Below are 15,974 nucleotides of genomic sequence, written 5' to 3'. Positions count from 1 at the left end.
GTAATGGGTTTGAACTGTTTCCCGTGCTGATCCCACAGAGCTGCTGAGGATTTCAGTGACACAGATGAACGATGTATCCCACAGATGACCCCTCCTCCAAGCAAGCCCCCATAGCCAGCCCCACTGCACTGATCCTGCCAGGCAAGACCATCAACAGAAGTTATATTTTAAAGCCTGAATCTCAACCCAGCTGAAACACCATTTTGCAGCTTGTCATGATGAGGACAAAAAGGCAAATGTATACAAATGAGTGGAGATCCCCTATGCACACTGCTGGAGGAGACAGGGATTTACCAATGAGTGGTGGGGAATGTTATGGGGTTGAACTTCTGGGTCATTTTCCATCTCTGGAAAGGCTGCAGCACTTCTTTGGAGAGCTGAGATAGCACACCAGTCATTTCAGCACCTGGGGAATAACTAACTCCTGCTTAAATGCTCTAGGACGTGGCATAAAAAATGCAATTTCTAGTGGTAAATTACAAAGTTTATTAGCGTAGTCTCCAAGGGTCACTCGAACATGCTGAATCAAGGGCAGCATTGGAACCCCTGAAGTGATCTACATCTTTATTTATTCTTAAGGCATTCCTATGGCTTAATTTTTCCCTTGATTATATAAAAGCAATAAGAAACTTTGTATTTGCTGGTTTATATATTTCTTTGCACTTCAAAGTTAAGAAGCATTCACTGATATTTCTTCTGTTCCTCACAGTCTGAGTTGCATTCAAGGAAAAGCATTAGTAAAACTCAGAGAAAAACATTTAATTTGGTATTAACAAGAACACAGATCCCAGAAATGCTACTGAATAATGCATACTCTAAAAGAAGCTTCTTTATACAGTGCGCTTTAAAGGTGAGATGGCAAAATTTGCACAAAGATTTTAAATTTTCATAGTTGAAGCTTTGGCCTTTGGTTTACACCCACTGATATTTTAAGGGCTCACAAATGTCTCTCGATGCAGCTTGAAACAGGTCCTTTCTATTTGCAGTGCAGCTGTGCTTTATTCCAGGCCATCCACTGATGATGCAGGAGCTCTTCACAGAACAAAAAGGTTATTTTCTCCTTCAGAGCCACTGAAAACTTTTTCAAGGTCTTCAGCTGGTCTAAGGCTGTAGTGATAAGCAGAGATCAGTATGTATGGGGCAAAAGCACTTTGATGCTTCAGAGCACCCTTTCTTATTTGCAACGTTGGCACATTCCCCTTGAAACAGAGACCAGAATTTACCGAGTCCATTGATTTCAATGGCAAAAGGTCTACTTATTTACACTATTAAGTATTTACCTTGCATGCATCATTCTAACAATTAGGAAAGGCCTGCTCAGATCTTATAGTGACAGCTGGCAGATAAACACTATGGGGTTCAGAAAGGAGCCCATCCTTGGCCCCCAGCCCTCATCTCTTAGGTGTAGGATGCATTGGGAGATAATCTACTATTTAAAAAGTATTGGTACTGGCAAAGGGTGATATTCCAATGGACAACCCTGTCTTTAGTTAGAGAAAGTCCTGTGTTCAAGACAAGCCAGAAAACATGAGCTTATTAGGAGCACCTGCACTGGGTGATTAATACGTAAATATTCCACATCTGTTTCAAAATGATTACCTCAGTGGTCACCTGCTATACTTCTGTGTGACTCAAGGAGGATGTGACTGGGTGCGGTGGCCCCATGAGGCTGCAAGATTTACCCACTGGTAGAAAGTTTGGTTTGCCATGCTGCTGCACTGTGCCCCTCCAGGTCCCCCCTCCCCCCCCCTTTTTTTTTTTTGTCTATTGGAATGGATTGCTACTTCATGGAAAACTGTTTGTAAATCTCTGATCCCTTTCTGAGCCAAGATGAGCAGATGAGAAAAAAAATGTCTTTTTTTCCCCACTGTTTACATCTTCCTTGATTTAAACCAGCCTCACCAGGCTCATGCACTCAGATTTACCCTGTCTGTGGCAGGGATGATCATTAAGGCCCCTCCCTATGCCATTCTATGATTCCATTTGGTCAAAGAATAATGCAGGCAAGGAATTTTCTTAAGGTGGGGTCATTGTGTCCCATTGTTGGCTGCTAACCTTCCCCAGTGCTCTGGGTATCTGTTCAGTACTACATATGAGAAGTTTCCAGGAACCACTGTTTGATTTTCTGGGGTGAAGTTGTCTGATAACTTACATTATCAGTCTCACAAACCAGTACTGTACCCATTAAAATTAGTGGCAAATAACTTCTGTTTCTAAGAAAAAACATGTTGGAACTTTTAATAGAAAATTATAAAATGGATTACCTTTTCATAATAAATTTCCTTGTGTGTCTTCCTAGAAGCAAAATCATATTGTCACAATGACAAGAAAGAAATCTACAATTCTATCAAATCAGTCAAATGAGTTCAGAAGCAAAGACAGCAAGTCGCAACATTTCTGTGAGCTAAGCAGGAAAGAAAGGATCTCATTCTAAGCTACATCAGTGTTCACCAGGAGCAATTCCTGGGAAAATATAGGACCACATTACTAAGAATAAGAGCCCGCAGTGATGGGTTCTTTGCACGTTTCCTCCTGCTGCATCCCTACCTCATTCCCATGGTGACATATTCCTGGGCTATGGACAACAGCTCCATAAAATGAACTGAGTGCTGTTGCACAGTCCATGACAGATCTACCAGAGGATTCATCAGAGATACAGAAGGATATCTGCATTAGGCCACCATTGGAAACATTAAAAAAAAATAAGTGCTTAAGTGGTACTTACGCTTCCAAAGTAACGATAAGAGTATCAACATTAAAATAATGGATATCCCTATGAGAGATACGCTGAGAATGGTGGAGATGGGAAACTGGAAAAGAGGATAAAAAAGTTGAAAAGTCTTTGAAAGCATTTCTGCGTCAGAGGTATCCAAGCAGAAGTGAGCTCCAGGCTAAGAGCTCTGAAATATCTGCATGAGGCTGAGTTTGCAACAGTCTGCTCAGCTTGCCAGAAGAAGACACGTCAGGATGATCATGATAAACAGCATGAATTGCCTGTTAAATATTTAATAAACCTTTTTCTGAAGCATTTGAGTCTAAATTCATCCCACTAAACATGAACTCCTCAGTAAGTCTTTAGGAGCTTAGTCACCCTCATCTTTCTCTTAACTAGAGACAGGGAAATGCAACAACCTCCTGAAGGGGCCTCTTGCCTGCTCACACCCAGAGGACAGCACCTCGTGCAGAGGCGTTGGAGGGATGAGGAATTTTTGGAAGTGCCCGAACCAGATGGGATTGCTGCAGGTTTTAACACAACCCACAGGATCAGCAGAAGGTGAATAGGTGATTCCTGAGCATCTGCATAAAAGTCCAGGCTACTGTTTTGCAAAGATTGTCTGTTTGGCATCAATGCATTGAAAAATCACCAGCCCATCCTGTTGGCCTGGCTTCTTGGTAGTCAAACACTCATGAAACTTACAGAAAGTTTAATCCCAGCTTTCTCTGTATTGCTGGCTGAACTCAGCGTAGTCCCTGAAAACAGAAGAGAAGTAAATTATTACTGGCACAGTTATCTGAGAGTGAGAGGGCTACTGTGCAAAGTCTGGCCCTGAGTAGGAGAAACGTAGCACCTCACAACCAGCAGTTTACAATCTCTGTCAGCCACAAACTGTATACAGGCAACCATCAGGAAGTGTCAGCCTTCATCAAGGAAATAAGAGGCTTCCAAGGGACAGCCCATGAAACAAGACGGAAGAAATTTGTCTCTCGCAAGAGAATTTTTACTTCCATGAGCATGACAAAATGTAGCAGAGAGCACAGGTAGTTAGCAAGGCACAAGTTTAACTAGAGGAGCTGCCTCTGTTTATTTGTGGTCAGAGCTATGTGTGGTTGCTTAAGCTGGAAACCACAGGAAATACCTTTACATTAAGATAACTTACCACAGATCTAAGGTAGCTCTATCAAGATGATGCTTTGGTATGTTTCCTTTCTTTCTTTCTTTCTTTCTCTTTTTATTTAATCTTAGCTTATTAAAAATAATTCAGTTGTTCTGGTTTTCTAAGCTTTGGGCATAGGAATGAACTAAACAAATGCTCAAGAAATCTTGCAGTGAACTTACAGGCTGCTGTCCTCTGATCCTATCATCTTGATTTTGGCTGTTGAACTTAAAGCCACCGAAAAATTAACCTGGACATGGCCTGTGGTGATCATGAACTCATGCTATCAAATACTGAAGTATTTAAGTATTTGAAGCTCCTGATCCCTCACAGTAGGCACCAATGCTGAGCAGCATCCCAAAGATAGAAGACTGGCTCAACTAAGCAAATTGAAGTAGCAGCTCATCTCAGGACAGGAGAGGTTCTGTGCATTGGGTCGTACCCTAATGTACAGAAAGACTCTGATGAGAAGTGCTTCCAAGGGTCTGACAAGGGAACAATCATGGAGCCTCTGTATTAGCAAATGCACTGGGGACCAGATGAGTCACTTGACAGGGCACGTACATGTAACACACTTATAGTGTCCCAAACCACAGCTGAAGGAAACGCTGCATGTATGAGGCTCGCAGAATGTCACCTGGCAGCAAGGCTGATCAGGCAGTCGCAAGTAATCCCACTAGAACAAATTTGTATGTTTTTTTTCTTTTCCTCCAATAGATAACTCTCTTGGTGAATCTCCCCCAGGTATCTCAGTTCAGATCAGCTTACCTATGACAGCTGAACTGCTTTGTTTCCATCTACCAAAGCATGTGTTTGAATGTTATCAAAGACATGGACAGGACGCAGGTAGCTCACACGCACGGAATTTTAGCAACAGAAATTTCCATTGGAGTAGAAGGTAGATTCTGGTGAGTAACAAATACAGCATATCTCTCTCTGGCACACATGTTCCATAGGTCAAAATTACACTTTCTGACAGTGAACCACAGCCTGCTTGGTGGAGCAACTATTGGTGCCTCCTCCCCGTACCTGAAGGACCAAGGGTTAACTTCGATGTCTGAAGTGTGGTTGGCTCTGGCAGGGTTGTTGCTGGGGAAATCAGGCAAAGACAGAAGAGAAACTAAATGAGAGCCTGCTCAGCAGGAACCAAACACCCATCTAACCCAATCTGTCTGGCAAACGCTTGTGAGAAATTAACTAACAAAAACAGACGAGGTTCTGTCTGGACTTGGCTTATAGCACAGCTTCACCAAACACAAACTGGGCCCATCCACCTTCTTTTCAATTCTCAAGTAGATTCTCAATACCTCTGAAACATTACAGTAAAATGATACCCATGCAAGAACATGTTTGTGTCGGTTTTTTTTTGTTGCTGTTGTTTTTAATTAAGATACTGTATTTAACTATGCTACAGCATTTTCAGACACGTGGCAGTTTTGTTGTTGGAAATAGCACAACAAGTTTTTGCAGGGGTGGGAGCTTGCATGATTCACATAGCCTGATACATTGCCTGCTGTTACTCATTTAGTGATGGCTCTTTCTAGCTCACGGTTTCCTCCTGAATCCCAGAGGCAAGCCTCTTTCCAAGACTCCCTATTTACAACAACAGAACACGGGCATTATCCAGAATTATATAAAAAAGATGAGAAGCAGAATAGTGCTGAGAAATGCTCACATATGCTCAAGAGATCAGTTAAGCCTCTTTCATGAGCCTCCACGGGCATTCAGGAATGGTTTCCTAAACTGTTTCTGCTGCAAATCTCTAGACCTATCAAAAAGAGATCTGCAAAAATCTAAATACTGTGTTCCCAAGTGAGCAGTGGCCTCTCCTAACAGCCAGATATGACACCATCCTTGAATTTTAGTTTTCCATTTTTAAAGTCATCATTTCCAGGTGTCTGATGGACACCAGAACGACATGGTCTGGTCTTCGTTTGTACTTGACTGTGAGCCATGAAGTGCAAACTTCATGAGAGTTTGTTCCTTTCTCGGGTCTGTCATGATTTTGTACCCCAGTTCCTTTTCTCTTGAAGGACTGATTGATGGTTGTGGTAATTGCCTGCTGCTTTCCATCATCACCAGGAGCACACAATGGGCTTGGGAGAGCATTCGGCCACATCTGGTCAAATCTGTTCAATGATGACATTCAGGGAGTATTTGAAACAGAAAGCTCAGTGGATTCACAATAATGACAGATCAGTGATACAAGTGATTAAAACCTGCTTCCTTTGGAGGCCTTGAAAACATGCTGTTTCCATCTGTTGTTTCATCCTGATTTCAGACAACTACTCTGTGGACTTCAAACCCTTCTCACTGACAAATGCAACAAATAGCTATCAGTAAATGTTTGGTACACTCTTAAGAATAGTCAATACTTCTGTTTATGACAACTTCATCATTTCTCTGAACGTGCAACATCTGATCTTCCAGTGTTATTGTGCTCACCTACAGTTGGCACATCATCTGTCAAGAGAGAAGTGGCCTCTTCAGTTCTGTCTGCAGTCAAAAGTATGCTTGGGAATTCAGAAGTCACTGAAACAAAATAAAAGCCACTGCTCATAAAGATCACTGCTTAGGGGGTTATTCATATGGTGTTCAGAATTGCTCATGCAATTCTGCATCAGCTGAGGCGAAACTGAACCACCATTCTCACGTCTGCAGCTAATCTGAATGAAAGACCTTTTCAGTGGAGCATTTCAATAGGCTTTCCCAAATCAAGAAATAGAGTAGTGCAGGCATGAGTGAGTCTCCCAACCCAGGTGTAAATTTTAAATTTATTTCTATTGTACATGATGGGGTTTCTCTCACCTAATTTCTCCAGCCTGCTAAAACTGCTCTAAAGGAAAACCAATCCCATCCCATGTTTTCTTGAGCATTCTCCATGGTTTGGCATCAGTCACAACATGTGACCTCCATTTCCTTGAACATACTATCTGCAGGCATACCCATAAACGTCTCAGAGAAACCTTCCAAGCTACAATTAATCATTTGTCTTTGGAAAGTTGCTATGATGCCTGAGTCAGCTTAACATGAAAAATCTCTGTTACACAGACAAAAGAAAGCATTTTTATTGGTTATTTTTGTACCTTCGGGAGGAGAGACCGGCTGTGTTGAGCAGAACATGCTTTCACCTTCAGTCCACACATCACTTGTTTGGAAATTGGTTGAAAAATCTGGGAGAGCACTAGTAGTCACCACTTTTTCCAGAAAGTTATCGCTTGTTGTCTCGTCAAAAGTTGGGGGAGACCAGGTGGTTGTAGGTGCTGCTGAGGGGACAGCAGCCCATGTGGTTGCTTGAAGATCAGGAGTTTCTTGGGGAGCAAAGGTTGTTGTTCCAAAATGGCTGGGGGAAGTGAGAGCTTTTCCCGTGATTGTTGTCATCACTGGAGGTGCTGTGTGGAAAAATCAACCAAAAGAAAAGGTGGATCTCAGCATTCACAACTCACCTTGAGGGAAGTCAATTAACCAAATTAATGAAAATGATCAATTTAAAAAACACTGTGATTGAAGGTGAAATAATTTTTTTTTTAATACTTGTCTAATCAGCAGAAAACAAGCCTCGGGGTGAGCAGTTCTCAGTGTTCTGGATTTGATTTTTTTTTTTTTTTTTTTTTTTTTTTTTTTTTTTTTTTTTTTTTTGCAGGTTTCAAACATTCCCTCCCTGGCCCTTTCACAGAATGGAAGGATTGGAACCTTGAATTGCAAATCTCTTAAATGTGCAGAATATTACCGCTCTTCAATGTCCTCCTAAAAGTAGACACTGAGTCCCTCAGTCATTCTAGATAAAAAGTTTGATTTTCAGCCACCAGTTTCTCATCAATTCTTTCAACCAGTCTTTTTTTTTTTAAGAACTGTTGCCTTCAGACTAGGAGATAGCAATGGGATTGCAGCATTTTTGCCCCACTCTCCCAGTACATTGCTTACAACAGGCGTATCTAGAACTCTGTGTACATCAGCATCAATTGCACCCCAGAACAACCTCCTGTAAAGACAGAAAAATAATTGCTCTTTCTGCAGTAGGGCTGGTGGCTACCATGTTCTCCCTGTGCTTTGCAATGCTTTTCAGCCTCTTCTTAGCTTTGCAATATCCCTACTTTAACATGCAGCTTGGTCAAATAAGGGAAAAGTCATTTGAAAACCTAAGACAGAATTTCTGTACGTGGGTAAAATTAGTAAAATCAAGCCAATCTTTAGCATTCGATGAATACCAAATGAAAAATTGGATTTAATTCCAATTCCAAGGGTTCTTCTGATGATTCCAACTTCATTTAAATCCACAAATATGGTTGTGAAATGAAAAATTAAACATTTCATTTGAAAGGAAAGATAATTCAAGTAATGATTTTCTCATCAGAGGTGCTCAATGACTTTGATTCAAATGGGCAACTGGTTTCAGCCCTCCACTGAAAACTATTTACATTGATAAAAGCACCTTCCATTAAAACCAAATAGCCAAACAGACACAACTGGGTTTTCACCTCTCCTGCAGTGTTGGGTTTCTCCCAGGTGTATAAAACTCCAGAACTCACCTCTGAGCACCACCAGCTGAATATTCCGCTTGATGTCATTGAACCAGCCCGGGATCTCCACGCGGCAGCAGTATGTGCCCGCATCTTCTGCCTTCAGCTCCTGAATTGTCAGAGACACATCTCCATAGGAAATGTAGCCCTGCAGGTTGTACCGCTGCGATGTTCTGAACGTCACCCTGTCCCCAGTGGTGTGCAAAAGTTTGTTATTACACTTGGAGTTTGGGCACGGGCCTCTGCCCCAGCACATATCAGAGATGTCCTTCTCTTGTGCCACACGGTAGGAGCAAGGCAATGTGACAGGTTGTCCCATCATTCCTCGAACAACAGTTTCTGATGCGGTGTTCATTGCTGAGGAAGAAGAAAGAGGAATGAGGAGTTTTGGCAGCTTCAGCTTCAAGTCTCTGCCTGTGCAACACAATGTGGCAGGAAAAGAAGCAGCACAGCCTGCAGAGCTCACTGCTGTGACCCAAGGGACTTCCTTGCAGCCTATAGCAGCTGATGGCCCAGGGCAGGGTGGGCAACAGCCAGGAGTTCACGGATGTTGGCTCCTTGCTGTTGCTGGAGGGCTCCGTGCTGGAGCCCCAGCCAACTGCTGTGGGCTGCTCACAAGGCACATCATCCATAAAGCTGTTTTGATTTTGCATTGATTTTTAGGAGCCACACACTTGGGTTATGTGACTAAGTGTGTCCAAATGTGTTATGACAGAAGCTGAGATCTGTTGTAGATGGCCTAAGCACAGATAAAAATTGTGCAAATGGAATTTGGGAATTCAGCTCCCATCCCATGTCCTCTCTCAAGAGACGTATTTTTATTTTGCCCTCATCTTTTTTTCCCAACACCCATTCCTCCCTCATTTTTTTCAATTTTTCTCCCCACTACTCTTCCCAAAAATAAAAAGGAAGGAAGAGCAGTTTAGTAGGAATCCCCCTACATACACAAGTACACAAAGTGCATATCTCACTCTGGCACACATAGGTCAAAATTACACTTTCTGGCAGCGAACCACAGCCTGCTTGGTGGAGCAACTATTGGTGCCTCCTCCCCGTACCTGAAGGACCAAGGGTTAACTTCGATGTCTGAAGTGTGGTTGGCTCTGGCAGGGTTGTTGCTGGGGAAATCAGGCAAAGACAGAAGAGAAACTAAATGAGAGCCTGCTCAGCAGGAACCAAACACCCATCTAACCCAATCTGTCTGGCAAACGCTTGTGAGAAATTAACTAACAAAAACAGACGAGGTTCTGTCTGGACATGGCTAACAATCCACCTCCGCCAAATGAAAATAGGGCACCATCCACCCTTTCTGTCACCTTATTTCTTCAGCCTGTTAACATTCCTCTGAAGGCAGGTTCAGTCACCTATTCTCCTTATCTTTCTCTCTGCTTTGGCACCAGCCACAACATCTGACTTGCACATCCATTTTGATAAGGGCAGTGAGGCACTGGCACAGGTTGCCCTGTGAGAGAGGTGGTGGTGCCCCATCCCTGCAGACACCAAGGTCAGGCTGGAGGGGCTCTGAGCACTGATGGAGCTGTGGGTGTCCCTGTTCACTGCAGGGGAGGCAGACCAGATGGTTCTTAAGGATCCCTTCCAACTCCTATGATTCTATGATTCTAAAACATACTACCTATATGCATACTCAAATGTTTCAGATAAATCTTTCAAACTACAGTTAGTTATCCGTCTCTGAGAATCTTTATGATGCGTGATTTGGGCTAACACAGACTATCTTGGTTACAAAGACAAGTAAAGCATTGGTGCTGGTTATTTTGGTACCTTCAGGAAGAAGGATTAACTCTGTCGAGTAGGAGATGCCATCATCTTCAGTCCTCACATCAACTGCTTGAAAACTGGCTGAAAAATCTGGGAGAGCACTGGTTGACCCCATTTTTTCTAGAGAAGTGCCTCTCGCTGTCTGATCAAATATTGGGGGGAAAAAAGCAGTTGTTACTCTCGGAGACTCAGTGGTTGCAGAAGCTGCTAGGGAGACAGTGGTTGCCAGGAAGACAGCAGTCTGTACTGTTCCTTGAAGATCAGAGGTTGTTTGGGGTGCAAAAGTTGTTTTTCTGGGACGTTTTGTGGATTTTGAACCATTTTTCTTAGGCTTTTTCTTCACTGAGGTTGCTGTATAGAAAGATTGTAACCAAGAGATAAGCTGAATCAGAGCATTATTTCAGGAAAACCAAATGATAATTTACCAAAAATCATCTACCTACTTAAATATTGTGACTTAAGTAAGGAGAGTTACTGTTTAAATTTACTGCCTAATTAGCAGAAACCAAGCCTCAGGAAGAGCAAAGCCCAGATTTGTGGGTTTGATTTATTTCTAGGCTGCAAGTAGTTTCTCCTTCGCACACTCACAGAAACAGAAGAACCAGAATCTTGTATGGCTCAAAAGTCTGGAGAAGACCCCAGAACTCACCTCTGAGCACCACCAGCTGAATATTCCGCTTGATGTCATTGAACCAGCCCGGGATCTCCACGCGGCAGCAGTATGTGCCCGCATCTTCTGCCTTCAGCTCCTGAATTGTCAGAGACACATCTCCATAGGAAATGTAGCCCTGCAGGTTGTACCGCTGCGATGTTCTGAACGTCACCCTGTTCCCAGTGGTGTGCAAAAGTTTGTTATTACACTTGGAGTTTGGGCACGGGCCTCTGCCCCAGCACATATCAGAGATGTCCTTCTCTCGTGCCACACGGTAGGAGCAAGGCAATGTGACAGGTTGTCCCATCATTCCTCGAACAACGGTTTCTGATGTGGTGTGCACTGTTAAGGAAGAAAAAATGAGAGTAAACATGTGCATGGTGACAAAAGCTCAAGACTATTGCTGATGACCCAAACACAAACCGCATGTGTGCAAGTGCAATTTGGGAATTAGGCTCCCATCCCACTGACTGTTCTCAGAGATTCTTTGAAAGTTGTTCAGAAACCTGGTTTGAAACTCAACTGGTGTTCTCAGTTCACTTTCACCTCCTTTGAACAAAAAATTCTGTCACGGTTGTCTTTCTGTGACAGACTCAATAGTAGGGGCCAAATCACCAACTCTTGCGTGAAATTAGGTCCTAATTAAGTTGGCAGAGTGGTGGGATCTGCATATGGGAATCTATTCTTATTAAGCTCTTTCAGTCCCTGAGCAAGCCCTACCAACTCTCAGTTACCTGCAGACCTGTGTTCACAGGAGCTTTAACAGCTATTGTTAAACCAATGTTAAAAACAACAGATGCAGATTTTAATTGTGTTTTTACTCCTGATGACCAGCTCTTCTTTGGGTTTACAGCCAGTACCCACCTTAGCATCTGGTTTGAATCTTTATTATTATTCCCTCTTAGCTTTCCATGCAATTCCCAGATTGCTCTGAAAGGGATTTCTTCCTCATGAGACACACTACACAAAAATAAAAGTTTACATATGGTGATAAATCTCCTCTGGTTTACGTTCATTCTGTCTTTGTTGGTCCTCCTGCCTAGCTGACTTTTCCCCATGTTATCATTTACATACAGTAGAGAAAGAGCCGAGGGACGTGGGGAGCATCCAGATCTGGTCCTCTGCTGCAGCAAGAGGATCACCCCACAGATCTGATATCATATGGTCTGTTTCCTTACCCCAAACAGGACTTACAGCAGTTGCTGCTGTTATCACCAGCTCTGACATTGGTTTGCCAAACACTTCTATTCTGCCAGCTGTTTAAATGTCTTTTCTTTTTGGCGTGGCTCCCAGATAGCAAACAGAGATGCCGCCAATTGTGTCCACGTCTCTCTTGTTTTTTCTTTAATGGACTATTCCCCAGGTGAGGCTTTAGTCTGTGGCAGGCTGCCTCATGACTTGTTATTGGGATGACATTTCAGCTTCATTATCGCTTATCCCATTGGCAAGATAAGTTGACTGGTTCAGGTTTCCACTGTTCCAAATGCTAAAAGAGCAGGAGCAGACAAAACAACATGCGGTATGGCATGAAGGGCAGAAGTTTTAGCAGTGAAACAAATGAAGAATTTGGAAAAAAAAGAAAAGAAAAAAAGAGAGAGAATTTCTGACTACAGCATAAGGCTTTGCGAAATGGCTGCTTGTTTTACTGCTTGGAAAAAAGTAAGTTCATTTGTCTTGTTACAGCAGAGCAGAGAAAACAGACTCTTTTGGTGACAAGAGAACAAAATAATTCATCTGATTGGCCTTGAAAGTAGAGAAGCATGGAGTTAGTCGCTGGAACAGTTTAACATATATTTTCAAGTCACCCCAACAATGTATGTATGTAAAACCAAGACCAGCTTGAACTATTCCTGCAGGTGACATCACTGCAGTTTCAGGATGAATGGATCTATCTTCTGATCTTGTTTCATCCCAGTCTTGCACAATGCAAAAGTAGCTTCATTAAGCAACTCTTTAACAAATGAAATTCTGCCTGCTTTTCTGTTTTTAATAAGCTCAAGTCTCTATTTATTAAAAAAAAAAAAAAAGAAAGAAAGAAAGAAAGAAATGAAGAAGAGGGAACACACAAGGCACCAGAATGTCTCCAGGGCAGTTTCCCACAAGTACTGATGCTAGGAAGTTATATTTTTTGCAGTTTCAAGTCCTCTTTTAATTTATGTGACGCTAATGTTCCTAACATCTGCCTGCACTGCAGGTTAGCAGGGAAAGTTTCAATACCACAACCATCTTTCTTCAACACTATGAACCTCTTAGCAAAGACCATGTAATTTCTTTCTCAGCTGCAGACTCTTTCACAGACACATTTTCCAGAAGAAGTAGTAAACAGGATTGAATTTAAATACCTTTGAAATTAAGAAAGAATTTCCTGACACTGTTCCATCCTGACACCGTAGGCTTGTTTTTGTCCATGGCAATGACCTGCCCAGCCAACCAGTCTTGACCCAAGGCACTCTGAGCATCAGCTGTGCCTGGGCAGACCCACTGAAGTCTGTGAGCTTTGTCACTCTGAATCTTTAATCCAAGTGAGAGAGAAATGCACTCCAGATATTTATTATATATTCCAAGACAGGAAGGTATTCATAATTGTTTAAATCACATATATATACACACATATTTATATACAGATTCCCTTGGAACAACCCTCAGTGATGGATTAAGCAGTGTAATTGCTGTTGTAAAGGTTTTATCTCATGTAGACTGGTCATTGGATGGACAAAAACATGCAAGACAGCTGGCTGAAAAAATAAGTTTTGATCTGTTTCAGGGATAGGAATAGCTTCTCTTTTTTTTTTTTTTTTTTTTCATTAGACAATTGTCTTTTCCCTATCAATCTTATTTTTTATTTCTCCTTAAAGCTTTTGCAGTAATAAGGCTTCAGAGAAAACATTCGAAGAAATACTTAATCTTGAGCCTGAATGTACCCTTTCTCAGTGCAGAGCTGGGTTGAAGAGAAGGCAGTAACAAAAAGTCATTCTTGTCCTTCAGTAGTTCTGCATAAAAAAAGCTTTTGAAAACAAGAGCAAATGGATACCTGTCCCTCCAATTTATGCTGAGGATGAACGTATGGCAAGGAAAGAGACCTCCTATTTCTTCTGCTGAGTCTGGCAGAAGACCAAAAATACTATGGAATTCCCAGGCTACATCACTGTGCCACTTGCACAGCAGATATCTCAGTGTATTCTACCACCTACCAAAATCTTTCCACTACTTTTTAAAGTGAATTAAGGACAGTGCATTTGCTGTCATTATTATCTTGGATATTTCATCCTGGCAGAGGTTGGTCGGTTAATATAGTCATCTAAGGCAGCATTTCCTGAAATGCTGGAGTGATTTACAAGCACAACTCTCACTAGGAGCTCATGCCTCACTGGAAGTGGGTGAAGACATGTTTCATGAGCCAATTCATTCAGCTTCATTCATTGAGATACATTCAATTCATTTAGCAATTTGGAAACTGCATCACTGATGCCTAAATGCGCATGCAGAAATTACTGCTATTTCTTTGAGGATCCAGATTTTAGATGGGCAAACTCTCAACATTTGCATTTAGAAGGAGAGTAATCTCCAGCCGTGCTTTTCTTCATGGTTGGACTAGATGATCTTAGTGGTCTTTTCCAACCTTAATGATTCTGTGATTCCTGTGACAATGTTCAAAGCAGCAGACAGTGCTCAGAGTTTAGGAAAATATTTTCTTTATCATATTATCTTTATCATATATGTTCATTACGCAATCAATATGTCAATTCCCTGGCTTGGGTTGTGTCTGCCTTGGGTTGTAGTGGAGATGCAGATAGAGAAACAAAGCTGGCAATACATATTTAGCAGCAGTAAATACATTAGATAATTTGGGGGACAGAGCAAACTAACAAAGCATATAGATAGAAGAAACTACATACATTTTTAAAATTAAAATAATAATACCTTGAGATGTTAACTCTAACTCTATAAGTTAACTCTATAAGTTAAAAATATTTTTTGAAGTTCTGTATACAATTACATCCTTTTTCCCTGTGATGCACACATATATGGGTAAAACAAGTGCTGCCATGAAAACTTTTGTTTTCTGAGCAATCCCACAGTCAAGCAGGCGAAGACTCACCTATAAAGGTCTGTATCACAATCCAGCGAAACAACACAAAATGGGACATTTTGGCTGACGGCGACCCAAGGTCAGTGAGTGGAAGGAGAGAAAACCAGAGCTTATAGCTACTATTAAAGATGCTGAGTGAGCCCAACTGAAGTTTCATTTCTCCATTTCCAGATTTTACATACCGCAATTGCTTCTGTTTTCCGGATAGGTGCCTTCTTCCCCTCTCCCTTTCCAAGACACAGTGCGTGGTATTACCATCACAGTTAAAAATTGTTGCAGGTTTTTTTTTATCCTTTCTGTGAATTCTTAAGATTGATTACTATTATGTGGTACTGAGCAGCAAGAAAAAACTGTGCTCTTACAGTCTTAAACATTTGGCTTAATCTTCACCTGTGTCTTAAGATTTCCTAATCCCTTCTTTGCCCTTGATTCTGCCTTCTGCTTCAAGACCCCTCTATGTCCTTTTTCTTCTTCATATTTTCCTCATCCTTACTTGTTAGGTGATGATCTGCATCAACTATCAGTCCAGTGTTTTCCTTAGACTTCCTCTTGCCATTGACATATTTTAAAAAGCCTTTTTTATTGACTGACACCACACTGGTCAGTGTCAGCTGAGGCTGAGCTTTGACTTTTCTTGTTTCCTCGTTGCAAATGCAAATTGTAGATAGACAAAATTCTGTGCAAGTAAATGTAATGCAATGCAAATGGGGAAAACAATTCTAAGTTCAAATAATAAAATGATGGGCTTTGAACAGACTCTACCCCCTCAGTGTGGGATTTAGGCCTTATCAGGCACAGTACCATGAAAATATTACTTCTATGCTTGGCAACACTGGGGGTGGGAAGAGGCATATTTTAGTAATTATTATTAATTTCATATTCTCTATAAATAAACTATCTATTCCTTGAAAAGAGAACAAATAAAAAGACATCATTACATGTCTACACAAGTAGAATCCCATCAGTAGTTCTAGTTCCCTCTACTTAAAAAAAGCGTATGTTAGAACCAAAAGTAGTTTGAGAAAGGCCAAAAGGAATGGTGAAAAAAAATGGAAGAG

General features: G+C 41.6%; 1 protein-coding gene across 1 annotated transcript; it reads right to left on the bottom strand.

Annotated features, from left to right (window-relative positions):
* Positions 1 to 462: 462 nt before the first annotated feature.
* LOC100542547 (uncharacterized) lies at positions 463 to 15,078 on the bottom strand. The gene is made up of 12 exons (XM_003210367.5): positions 14,926 to 15,078; positions 10,824 to 11,168; positions 10,178 to 10,525; positions 9,454 to 9,513; positions 8,405 to 8,752; positions 6,962 to 7,267; positions 6,321 to 6,407; positions 4,905 to 4,964; positions 3,419 to 3,471; positions 2,726 to 2,810; positions 2,265 to 2,295; positions 463 to 1,107 (listed from the first exon to the last, which is right to left on the bottom strand). Exons 1-12 carry the CDS (start codon positions 15,071 to 15,073, stop codon positions 1,035 to 1,037), a joined length of 1,944 nt encoding a protein of 647 aa, XP_003210415.3. The 5' UTR covers positions 15,074 to 15,078; the 3' UTR covers positions 463 to 1,034.
* Positions 15,079 to 15,974: the final 896 nt, after the last annotated feature.

This window comes from Meleagris gallopavo, chromosome 15, assembly GCF_905368555.1.
Source record: "Meleagris gallopavo chromosome 15, MGAL_WU_HG_1.1, whole genome shotgun sequence".
Classification (NCBI taxonomy): Eukaryota; Metazoa; Chordata; class Aves; order Galliformes; family Phasianidae; genus Meleagris; species Meleagris gallopavo.
This window is presented reverse-complemented; position numbering and strand designations above follow the sequence as displayed.

Coding starts and splice junctions, on each gene's coding strand:
- LOC100542547 (XM_003210367.5), bottom strand. CDS start 15,073: ATGAAACTTCAGTTGGGCTCACTCAGCATCTTTAATAGTAGCTATAAG. Junction 4,965..6,320: donor AGATGATGTGCCAACTGTAG/GTGAGCACAATA, acceptor TGATTTCCCCAG/CAACAACCCTGCCAGAGCCA. Junction 2,811..3,418: donor AAGCTGGGATTAAACTTTCT/GTAAGTTTCATG, acceptor CCTCTTTTCCAG/TTTCCCATCTCCACCATTCT.